Source organism: Diplotaxodon limnothrissa, linkage group LG23, assembly GCF_057381915.1.
Source record: "Diplotaxodon limnothrissa isolate DT_005_m linkage group LG23, D_limnothrissa_male_GT1.1, whole genome shotgun sequence".
NCBI lineage: Eukaryota > Metazoa > Chordata > Actinopteri > Cichliformes > Cichlidae > Diplotaxodon > Diplotaxodon limnothrissa.
In genome coordinates, this window is record NC_140617.1 from 14,342,253 (window position 1) to 14,354,712 (window position 12,460).

A 12,460-nucleotide genomic window follows, 5' to 3' on the forward strand; every position below is an offset into this window, starting at 1 on the left:
TCCCCCCTTTTTTCCTGCCATCCTGCCATCGCGGATGTACTGGGAGGGGGAAGAAAAAAAAAAGTCGGAGACGTTCTCAACTGATTGTTCTCTGGGTCGGGGTGAGGAGGATCTTTCTCCCAAAACGATCATATTTTAGACGATATATTCAAGTTGTTTTTTTTTTTTTTTTTTTGTAAAGACAGATGTGATGGAAATCTTCTTGTTCCAAGCTGCCGATTGACGCATGCGTGTGCGAGGAGACAGGGAGCGTAGAGAGAGCGTGAAAAAGAGACAGAGATGGGGATGAAATGTGGGAAAATCAGACAGAAAAACGAACTACGCTTTGCTTTATTTTGGGTCTCGAAATAAAACGAGGTTTGGGTCACGATAGTCAATGTATTGCCCGCGGACGTGTGCAAAAATCTGCGGGTTTTTTAGACGGGTCATTCTGTATAAGAAACACGCGTGTGAGTGTGATGTGATGACATGTTAAAGAACCGAAAACCATCTTTAGAGTATCTGTTTACATTAAGCCACACAAAGAAGAGAGGAAGATGAGATGATAATACGCAGCCCGCAAAATACACATATGTACAGAGAGAGAATGAGAGAGAGAGAGAGAGAGAGATGGAGGCCAAAGACAACCTTAAATAAATCTGCTTAGCAGTGTAACTAACCGGGGTTGTATCTCCACTTACAGCATTTTGACGGTGTGTGTAGAGGGGGGAAAAAATCATCCGCCTGCCTTTCGCTTAATAATCACAGCTGAAAGTATCATATATCAAGCACATTAGCCCGAGGGCTATTAGGCAGTGGTCCTGGTTGACATTTGCATTTTAAAACGATCACTCTGCGCCTCTTTAAAAAGAACAATCTGTCAAATCGATGTGAACTAATGCAGCAATTACAGACGCACAATGACGGCTCCTCTTAACGTTTGTAGTTATTGCTATATGTAATATTTCCTCGCTGTTTGTAATTCTGCCGATGCCTAGTTTTAGTTTTACACATTGGCACGCGTGGGCCCAAACCGTGTGCGCGCCCGTGTTTATCATCATATGTGCGTGCTCGTGGGAGTTAGGTGGTTTAAGGGAATGCTAACAAAAAAAATGGACTTGTAAGAGGTTTTTGTGACCCCGTCCACACCCCCCAGCTACCCCACCAGCAGCGGGATAACAGAGGTTAAAACCGGCTGAAGTGTCATTGAGCAACAGTGGAAGACCTCTCGGTTGCAAATGAACTGTCGTGCTTTTATTATTATAATGACTATTTTTAATGTTATTTATTTATTTTTATTATGTGAAAATGCGAATAAAACCGGGTTCCGCTGTATTAAAGGCCCACAGATACGTGTGCATTTTTGGGGGACTTTACATCCAGAGTGCTCCCCGGCGTCCGTGCGTAAAGCTGTACAGTAAATTGGTTGCACGGTATAGTCACCTCTCTGGATTGAAGTCAGGTTTTAACTGGAAAAGAGGTTGAAGGTCCATGTTTGTTGCGATTCATTACATTAAATGGAATCGGGAAGGGATCCTGGGTATTACCCCCCCTCCACACACACCACACACACACACACACACACACCCCTTTCCTTATTTTTCTTCTTTTTTTTCTACTACTACCTCCCGCTCTTTGTTTATGTTGTAATGTACATATTTTTTCGTGAAGGTATTATAATAGCCGCTCTCCGTGCTGATTGGGCGCTCAGGTTGGTGAGTGAACGCCCTGCAGATTATGTCAGATTGCGTGCAGAAACCAAACCAGCCCAGCCTTTGAACTTCACCGCTTTTGGCTCGTATTCACGCTCTTCCGCTCATTTCCAAGCCAGGTGCTTGACGACAAACCTCAGAGAGAGAGAGAGCGCGCGTGTGTGGCAGAAAAAAAACCACCTAATACTTTTACGACTCCAGCAAACTGACTGCGGAACATCGCTTTCACCTTTGTGGATTTTTTTTACGTGTGTGCGTCTCGCATGTGTTTTTTCCCGTATTGCCTGGCGCAGGTCTGACAGAGTTGTTACTGGACTTAAACGAAGGCGCACCAGTGTTTAAACTCGGGGAAAACGCACCGGGCGCTGGATTTTTCTTTTCTTTTCTTTTGCTTTTGTTTTCCAGAATCTGAAGATCCCAGGCGGGGCATGACTGGTATCGGGCATCTAGACAGGTGAACAGTTTGCCTTCTTTCCGATCAGAACTTTTCCTCGTCATTAAAATTGGGGATAAAAGTATAGTCTTAAGATGTCAAAGCCTGCTGATCATATCAAGAGACCCATGAACGCGTTTATGGTTTGGTCCCGGGGCCAGAGGAGGAAAATGGCACAGGATAATCCCAAAATGCACAACTCGGAGATCAGCAAAAGACTGGGCGCTGAGTGGAAGCTGCTGTCAGAGTCTGAGAAGAGACCTTACATCGATGAGGCCAAGAGGCTGCGGGCTCAGCACATGAAGGAGCACCCCGACTACAAGTACAGACCCAGGCGCAAACCCAAAAACCTGCTCAAGAAGGACCGGTACGTTTTTCCGCTGCCTTACCTCGGGGACACCGATCACTTGAAGGGACTTCCTGTGTCGGCCGCGGACTCTCTTTTGGGCTCTTCAGAGAAAGCCAGAGCGTTTCTGCCGCCGACATCCGCCCCATACTCCTTCCTCGACCCGAGTCAGTTCAGCTCCAGCGCCATCCAGAAGATGACCGAGATGCCCCACACGTTGAGCACCAGCACTTTGCCGTACGCATCCTCACTGGGATACCAAAACGGCGCGTTCGGCACCCTTGGGTGCCCCAGTCAGCACACCCACACCCACCCGTCGCCCACAAACCCGGGCTATGTCGTCCCGTGTAACTGCACAGCCTGGTCAACGTCAAGTTTACAGCCCCCGGTGGCCTACATACTTTTTCCAGGTATGACCAAGACTGGGATAGACCCATATTCATCCGCACATGCCACTGCCATGTAACCCTCAAGACTCATTTGCTCTTTATAATTCACTTGAATACTGAAATGCATGTAAATATATTATGGACAGCGCGCCCTATTAAAAAGGCATGAACAGTGTTAACTGCCTTGGACTTGTTATGGCACAAAAAAGAGGAAAAAACAAACTTTTGCAGAAATCCACCAAGTTCCTGCCTGAGCAAAGGAGCTGGAGTTTGGTGTAAAGGACGGAGCCCTGTGAACTGTAAGAAATGTAAATGTTATAACGTTTATGGCAACCAGAAAAGGAGGCCTTTAACTTTATTTATTGTGTACATTTCAATGCTGATATGCTGATTTGTGTTGATTATTGATAGGCTTCACTTTTATTTTGAAAAATTGGCTTGCACAATTAGCGTTCATATTTCCTGTATCAGCCTAAGGAGTCCACATTTTTGGCAATTTTATGACGATGTTCTGGACATAGGGTCAAAATCAGGACATGTAGGCTGGATTACATACGGGTTATATTGTTATATTTATCACAAAAAAAGAGGAAAGAAAAAAGAAAACTGGCACATAAAACTATACGGTCTATTTAAGAAGACACAAATGAGGGAAAAAAAATCATTTACATCCAGATGTTTCATTTTGCATTTTTACCTGTGGTTCAGTGCTAATATAGTCACACGCGTCATTTTAGTTTGTTTTTTGTTTTTTAAGGATAACTTCTATTTGAATTCAAGGAGTTCTATGTGTATTTTCTATCTAAGATGGTAATTTAAAACCTGTCATGTTATGGAAAGGATAATGTATCTAGAAGGTTGATACCTCCTGCTCTTTGTTCAAGTGCCGAGCAAAGACATTTTCAATAAAGACAATCTGTCTTCAACCAGATCAATTTCCTGTATTTGTAGGTTATTGAGACCACAGAGATAGCGTTATAATGTGCACGTGCTGCGGGGGCGTTTAAACCGCCAAAATAAAAGTTCGATTAAATAGATATAAAAGGTTTAATGATCACAAACTAATAATTATTTTAAAATTTAAATTAAAATAAATATACAAAATTGAAGTTATAAATTAAGAAAATACTTTAATCTTTTTAAAGATTAAAAAAAATACACCCGAGCTAATCAATACTGTTGATAGTCTGCACATTAGAACAATAACATCAAATCAATCCTCTTTTCCCTCATCGATTCCCTCTCCCGTGTGCGGTAGTTAAAGCTGTCAGTTCCCGGCCCTTTGATCATTCCACAAAGCTTTATTCCTTAACTGCTTCTTTTTCTTTCTTTCTTTCTTTCTTTCTTCTTCTTCTTTTTTTATTTTTATTATGATGATTGCTCTGCTTCGTGTTGCAGAAGCAGGGTTCAGGCATGTTCAGCGGTGCAGCATGATGAAGGTGTGTTTGTGACACCGGGATGAACCGGTTTTTGATGTTTGACAGTTCAGGAGAGGCCTCCCTGGAGGGATTCCGCCCGTCCGACTCGTCTGACTGCTTAATCACTTCAAGAAGCTGCTTAATTATAGGTTTAACTAATGGCGAATACTGATTTTTTTTTCTCTCTCTCGCTCCATTTTTTTTCACCCAATCTGCCACTTTTTGGTTGGTTGTACAGCAGCCTACCACTCGACTGTGATGCAGTTTAAAAAATCTCTGCGTGTGCGATTTCTGCTGCAGCCAAAAAACTTCGTTAAAACCTCTATCAGCGCCGAGTCATCTGCACGTGTTTAAACCTGCAGCGACCTGTGAATGAAAAAGGCCCCGGCTCTCATTAAGACAGCAGAGAGTGAGCACAGCTCTACAACTCACCCAAAAAACAAGCAGGAAAGAAAGAAAACTTCGACCCAGCGCCGGGTGCAAGGGGGTCTGTTTCTTCTTCTATTCTTCTTAATGGAGACTGATGGATTTGCGTACCGCGCGCGCGCACGTGTGTGAGTGTGTGTAGCTTGCCCATATTAATACTGTAGTAATAATTAAAAAAATCATTCCACATCCAAATTGTTTACTTATCTGCCAGGAACATATGTGGGGAGAAGTTACCATTCTGCACTATTGCCCAAGGTGCAATTCCATCCTGGGGAGGAAGAGGAGGGAGGGCAGGGGAAAGGAGGAGAGGGGGGCAGATTTTTATGACAGACTTGCTTCTTATCTGGAGCTGTAAATTAGGGTGATACTTCATTGAACCGAATGTGAAGTTTTACATCAAAACCCTAAAGCGCTCTAATTCAACTTTGAAATGAGACAATTATAATTACTTTCAGGAGTAGCTGGATAAAGGCCCGTCTGTGTGTGTGTGTATGTATGTATATATATATATATATATCATTCATTTTTAAAAATATATTTAAGACAGTATTGTTTGCAGTCTCTTTTATTTTTAAGTTTTACATCACAGAGACTGATTCACTCACTACCTGTAATTATCCAACTTAGTCACGGAAATTGAGTGCGGTTACAACGCCCTGAAATAAATAACGATAAACGGCATGTGAGAGGTATAATGGGAGGGAAATTATGATTTGGAATTATAGAGGGAAAGGGTGTGTGTGTGTGTGTGTGTGTGTTTAAATCTCTCTTCCCCCCCTTGACGTTTTTATTGGAGCACAACAGAGAGAATTCAATCTGCCTTATCTCTCCAGGACTCCTTTTCAGCGCGAGATCAGAGGAAAAAGGAGAGGATAATTGTTCTTTATTTTATTTAATTTAACGCGACAGCCAGCGCTTTCAGGTCATTTATATGCTTCATTTGGTGATAAAAGTCAATGAGGAGGGGAAACACCGAGTAAAGCAGGCGCTTTGACTTCTTTTCATTATTATTTTATTTCTCTCAGCAACATAAAGTATATAAAAAAAGAAGTAAAACAGACGAAACAATAATTGGATGAGGAGGTGAGGAGGTGGACATTTTTAATTAAAAGTCATGGGTCATTTACATTATTGTGTTTTAATGTCACCCTGAAATCATCAGCAGGAAATGGACTTTGATAAGTGGCTTTGAGGATGTGGTTTTGTATTTAGGCGTGCTAATTTTCTAAAACAGAGGTCGAAGATTATGATGATGAAGATGATGATGGTAGTGTCATTGTTGTTGCTTCTCTGATGGTGATGATGACGATGATGATGATAGAAGAAGGGGAAAATATGCCAAGACACAGATCGGCTTATCACAGCTGAATTCATTTTTATTTCAACGCGAGATTTCACATTTTATAAAAAAAAAAAAAAAGCATTTTTGTGAGTGAGTGTGTGTGTCTGTGTAAAAGCTGATCTCATTTCAGCATATTAAATATTGTCTAAAAAAATAAAAAAGGAAGAAGTCATCACTGGCTAAATCCTGGTCTATCTAAAATTGAATCTGGGATACCATTTTGACGGGAGAAAAAGTAAAACCGTACAGTTTTGTTGTTTGAAGACGCGGGGGCTTGAATTTGGGGGTCCCTGAATTCTCATTTGAAAGAAATGAAATGGTGAACGAGCTGATAAAGAAAAAAATGGGAGGGGGCGGCTGAGCTGAGAGAAAAGGAATCATGGCACGGTTGTTTAATGCGCTGCACCAGTCGGAAAAGTGATTTACACCAAGACTTTATTCCCCCCGACTGATGGAGAGACAGCGCGAGCGTTCTTCTTCTTCTTCTTCTTCTTTTGCATTATTGTTTACATATACACATGCAGGCGCGCACACGTGCACGTGGGCCTGTGCGGTCAGTTTTCTGGAGATGATCGGATACAGATTGCTTGGATACGGACGCTATGCTTCACCCACAGAAGCGAACTGCATCCATCAGGTTCAGTCTGTGCAGCGGACAGTTTGCGCGAAAGTTTATTCTGCGCTCAGTTAACCCCTTCATTTTCGGATAGTTTTCATTTTTATTTTGTACGTCCTGTAATTTCTGCAACATCTGGAACCCTCAAAAGCCACAACTTCATTTTTGCCTGTCTTATTTTTTTTTAAATTTCTTAAATTATTTTTAAATAAATGAAGTTAAAATAAACGAATGAAATAAATTTCGTGCTTATTTTACGTTAAAATGATTTGTGTGCAAAAATATTTCCTGTATTTATTTGAATACTGCTCAATAATTTTTTCCACATATTAAATCAAATCATAATTTAAACTCCTCAACTCAAAGATGCCCCCAGACATGGATCGCACACTTTTGCCACCAAATGAGAGCATTAAAAAATCTCATTCATGCCAGTGTATAAATCTTTTAATTTGACTTATTAAAAGTTATCACGTTTGACCACCGTTTCATGCTGCATATGTCAATGAGTGAGACACACAATGAGGTAAAATTCATGATCTCAGATCAGATAAAGTTCTCAGATCAGAAAAAAATAATAAAAATTTTGTCTGCCTGGATTTACATTTCCCTCTTTCCTACCTTGTTACCTCTCAGATTTAATGGTTGCAATCCACTGTTTCAGGTTCATTTCTACATCAAACGTTTTTCTGTCTTTTATTTTGTTTCTCTGATTTTCTTCTTTTTCTCTCTTTATTTATCTGCATGATTTATAGACTGTTTAGCTGAGACGAGCTGTTGTTTTAGAGCCATGTGACCTGCTTTATTTTAGTTATTCATCCTTGTTATCATTATATTATAATGATGACGATGCATATGCTCAGATACCTTACATATACACTGATGTCGTGATGTACAATGAGACATCACACACCTCCACAGTTGTGTGTATGCTTCTTGTGATACTTTTAAGCCATTGTGTTGTCTTTGTCCTGAATGTTCATGCCATATAAACTTTCCAGTCATGCATGTGAGCTTTTTAATATTTGAGATGACTTTTCAGACATCACACTTTAAATCAATAAGAAAAATATAACATTAATTACAAAATGCAGAGTCTGGAGTGTTAAAGCTAACTTATACTTAAATGACACAATTTTGAAATATTCTGATATTTGATATAAACCTTTGCTTTTGCAAAACTGCAAATTCTTGGTAAAACTCAGTTTCTATATAATGTAATTTTTATGTTTTTTATTTTTAAAGACTCTTGAAGGTCTTTTTAGAAGGAAAAGGTTGTAAGTTTGTTACATATATGGAAGCATAGTTGATAAAAAAAACTCTGATATGACCAATGAGCATTCTTCATTCCTTCATTATTTATAAATAAAGTTGCGTTTTTCAGTGAAATTACTGCATTTATTTGTTTCATTTTTAACAGTTATTCTTGTATGTTGCGTTACATTGGATTTATTTTTCAATTCGCGTAAGCTGTGCACGGTTCAGTGGAGGCCTCTATACTGTTATGAGCTCATGTGACTCTTTTCTTTAATCACGGTTACTTCTTTAACCAAACAATCTCCTCAGCTAATCTTTACAAAATACCCTTTTGGAAACATGCCACACCACCGGATGATACGTCATACCAGAGAACAATTCCCGCTATAATGAAAAGTGATGAGTGTTGAATATAGAAAGATGAATATGCTGTACATGTATGGCCAAAGCAGCTGATTACAGTTTAAAGCATGAAGTGGTCTGTATTTGTCCCACTGCACAGGGTGTAGCTCACTGAGGATTTACTGAGTTCATAAGTATCTCAAAAGATTTTTTTCCAACCAAGCCGAATTGCAGAGACAAAAACAACACATTTAAAAAAGGAAAGATGGGGTAAATCTCCTGATATATATATATATATATATATATATATATATTTTTGGCTGGTCTCTAGTGCAGCCTGATTGTTGCCTCATTCATGACACAAAATAAAGGAGAGTATTGCTGCTCACTGACTACAAAGCAAGTAAATAGAAGAAAGTCAGCTTCTGACATCAAGTTGTGAAGGTTGGATGCAAATGCATACACACTCTGTCTCTCTCACACACACACAGAACTACCTGGCTGTTTTAGTGCCTTCAGCGACTCAGGTCGAGGGCAGCACTGGCAGTCCGAGCCAATGGAATCCCTCGGTAAAGAGGATGCTAATCGTAGCTTCTTGTGCCTGAGCATGTCTTCCTGGGCCAAATGAGATTAGAGGGATGTGGGATATGGCGAAACGATGTGCGTGGGGTTCTGGAGGTGAAAGGTAAAGGCACTTATCAGGAGGGTTCCCCTCGGGGTCCTCGACGGCTGACTCAATCAAAACCCTGCACGCACTTCTCACTGGATTAGACTAATCAGGAAGGAGCAGGGGATGTATAGACCACTTATCTGAAAAAAAAACATTGGGCTCTCTTTCCCTTTGAAAAGACCCTACAGAAATGTTTGTTAATTTTATTTATTACAGGAATGCTTGTCGATGTGGCAATCTTCCATGGAATCATTAAAAAGGGCTCTTCCACTCACTGAAGGCACGCACTGTTTACATGCTGCAAAGATAGAGGAGCCTTTGATGTTCCAAATTTCCCCTCCTCGTTCACTCATTGTCTTTATTATTTATATATTTACTTAGATTTTTTTTCTTAATTTATTTCCACCATTTGTTTCTCGTGCCACAGCAGATCAGACTGATGGAAGGTAGTCAACATAACAAAGACCCTGAAAGGTATATGAATATTTATTACCGGGATGACTTCAGAGCCAGACAGGCCGTTAGCAGTCAAAGGAATAGTGAGAAGATAACAGCAATTTTCACACTTATGATTACCTTCAAATTAATCTCTATTTCTTGAAGGGATGTGGGATAGTTGACTAGTCTATCTTCCGCTTCTCGATTAAAAAAAGTTATTTAATCCAAGTTTGAGTTGCTTGTTTGACAAAATAATTCCAAACAATTGAAAATCCTAATGAGAGCACATGTAGAAAAGGGTAAAATGCTACTGAAAAATTATTAGGATAGTACTGGAAAACAGCTTTTAACGTATAATTCTGGTACAGGATAGCAGCAGGTCCTACGTGGCAGCTAAAGCAGATCAGTGCAAACTGAAAGTCTTCTATCAAATTAAAAGTTGAATTCATGGTCTGACCAGAAACTGAGGCTAACAAACAACAGATGCCGCAGACGCTGAGCTAGCATTAGTCACTTCAGTGACTCTATCACGCTTCTCCACTGTTCCCACTGTCAAACCACTAATCTTTATAAACAGATGCGCACATGAATGTGTAGAACCAGACTTTTGTTTCTGGTAGTTTTCTGATTTACAGTTGTAGTCCACTCCAGTATCTTTTGAATAATCACATCTAGTTAAGTAGTTCATCCAACAAAAGACAGATGCCGTTCAATAAAATGAAACACTATCAGCTATCGTCTGACAAAAATTGATCTTTTTATTATCTTTTAATAATGTATCTGTTTTGAACCAGATATCTTGACCACACCAGAAGCCGGGCTTGTAACATGTGACGATGATGTAATGTTTGAAGTTTGCAGATTAGCTGATCAGTTGCCAGATTGTTAAACCTTATACTACACAGTTTACATATTTGTATTTAGCATCATGTTATTGACATTTTTGCCAAAGTCAACATAGCCTTGTTTTAAAAGTTGTGGTACATATTTTAAACAAAGGATTTGAAATTGGTTTTTGTTGCTCACTTTCGCATTGACAGCTCGGAGATGCTTGAAGTCAGGAAATTTACTTTGTCTGCAGGCAATTAGAATTTTCAGCATGTGTGCGCTGCAAATGTAACGTCTGAAAACGTTTTTTATATGACATTTGGAGCTGATTAACCATCTTCTCTTCTTCTCAATCCATCAAGGGGTTCAGAGGCTTCAGTCAGCTGCTGATCTGAACGCACGCAGACATTTAGGCCCGTCACATAATCTGCTAAAGATGACCAAATAGGGTTAAATGCTTTCCTCTTATATACATTGTATGTTTTACGAATAGCAGCTCCTCAACCCAGCATTTGAACAAGAGTGTGATTTCCATTGAAGGCGTATGACTTTTTGTGTCAGTAATCCTGTGGCATTTACCTCGGTTTACCTATGACTTGATTCTGATTTTGGGGAAAGCCAAAAAAAGAGAAAAAAGGATGCTCAGATAGGCTCCAAATGTATGTGCAAAGGTCACAAAAATCTGTGCCAAAATCATCTTAAAGAGCTTCTGTACCGGCAGGCATGTGTTGCACTATGAAGGCATTTTTTTGTATTCTGGGTTGGTGTTAGTAAAAGTACTTTTCACTTGAGTAATGCAGGCGATGATATGTTTTATGTCATACATGGGTCATCGGGACATTTTGTTTTGTGCATGGTGTTTCAAAGGGAACGTGTTCCCCACTTAACAGGATTGTGTTGTGTTTGGAAACAGATCGTGGTTATTTTTTTGCAGGAATCTGCTGGAATAGTCCAGACTAATATTTTTCCTTAACTGAAACTGGGATCTTCAACATCTTGATTTCCTGGAAAATATTTTATTTTGATTTAGCATCTCTAATTCATATATTTTATAAGAGGTTTCATGCAGGAAATCCAACACAGGCTTAAATTATGTGACCCCACCCCACCCCTCTCTCGCCAGCCTCCAGCTAAACGTCATATGCTTGCCCATCATTCACCTCAGTAAATCAGTCTAGATGATGGATCAGTTTCTGTTAGCTCATTAATAGGATCACCGTAGATGTTCTATAACATTAAGCTAACTTTGAGGAGACGGGATCTTTTACCGGCTTGTAACATTTGCCAGTCGTTGAGTTACTTGAGGCTGATGCAGAATATTAAACATTCAGTCTGTTGTTATTTACCCTGACCATGCTGCTCTACTGTACCTCGTGTTTGTCCTTGCCTATTCATGCTGTTAACTTCCAGTGAATGCAAGCAGTCACGGCCTGACACACCCTGAACTGAGCAGCCACGGCATCCGATGAAACCAAAAGAACGGCCTTGAGTGCCTTACAGCTGTGATTTATAATCACATTGATTGCTTCAAAGTCCTCCAGTGTACCAGGATGGAATCGGCATGCCATTTAAATCGTTTGCAGGAAGTCTTATATGTGAATAATACGATAATCTTTTTGTCCGCTGTACTGATTTACCTTGGCTCAGGAATGGAATAAGAGTCTGTATGAGAGGTGCCCCCTTTACATTCATTCACCATAAAATAATGTGCACTGTACAACACTGTTATCACCACAAAGCTGTACAGGGTTGATTATGCCAACTAATTATGCCAGCAAATACTTGAGGTAGCACAGAGCAGCAGATGAATAAGATATCAGCCTTGTAGAGAGGCTTGATTTTCCGTATTGTTGAATAATGTAAGATTCAGGTGCCTCCCAGTACATGACATGATAGGGGGCTTCATACAAGATGCACGGTTAATTTCACATTGTTTCAATTGTTACATTGTTGCTAGGGACGACCTCATGAAGAAAAAGAGTCCAAATCATCATATTACAACCTTCAGAGCTCAAGTGTCATGTTAAATACGAATTAAATTGCAGCATGTGATGTACTGAAATAGGTATTATCTTATTTAATATGTCACTGAATGCAGTTATGCTGTTGCCCTGGATGACTCACGCTATCTGATTCTCTGTAGTGTCTTCAGGTAATTTGCTTCCCCAGTCACGTTTATTTTACCAGCAATATTACATGAGAGGAGAATGTCACTCGAAGAAATCTGTGTGAGAACTAAGTAATGCTAAAGATAGTGCTAG

At 40.0% G+C, this 12,460-nt stretch overlaps 1 protein-coding gene across 1 annotated transcript; it reads left to right on the forward strand.

Annotated features, from left to right (window-relative positions):
• Nucleotides 1-2,219: 2,219 nt before the first annotated feature.
• On the forward strand, nt 2,220-2,936 carry sox14 (SRY-box transcription factor 14). The gene has a single exon (XM_085347481.1). The coding sequence runs from the start codon at nt 2,220-2,222 to the stop codon at nt 2,934-2,936; it is 717 nt and encodes a 238-aa protein (XP_085203607.1).
• The last annotated feature ends 9,524 nt before the right edge of the window (nt 2,937-12,460 follow it).

Coding starts and splice junctions, on each gene's coding strand:
- sox14 (XM_085347481.1), top strand. CDS start 2,220: ATGTCAAAGCCTGCTGATCATATCAAGAGACCCATGAACGCGTTTATG.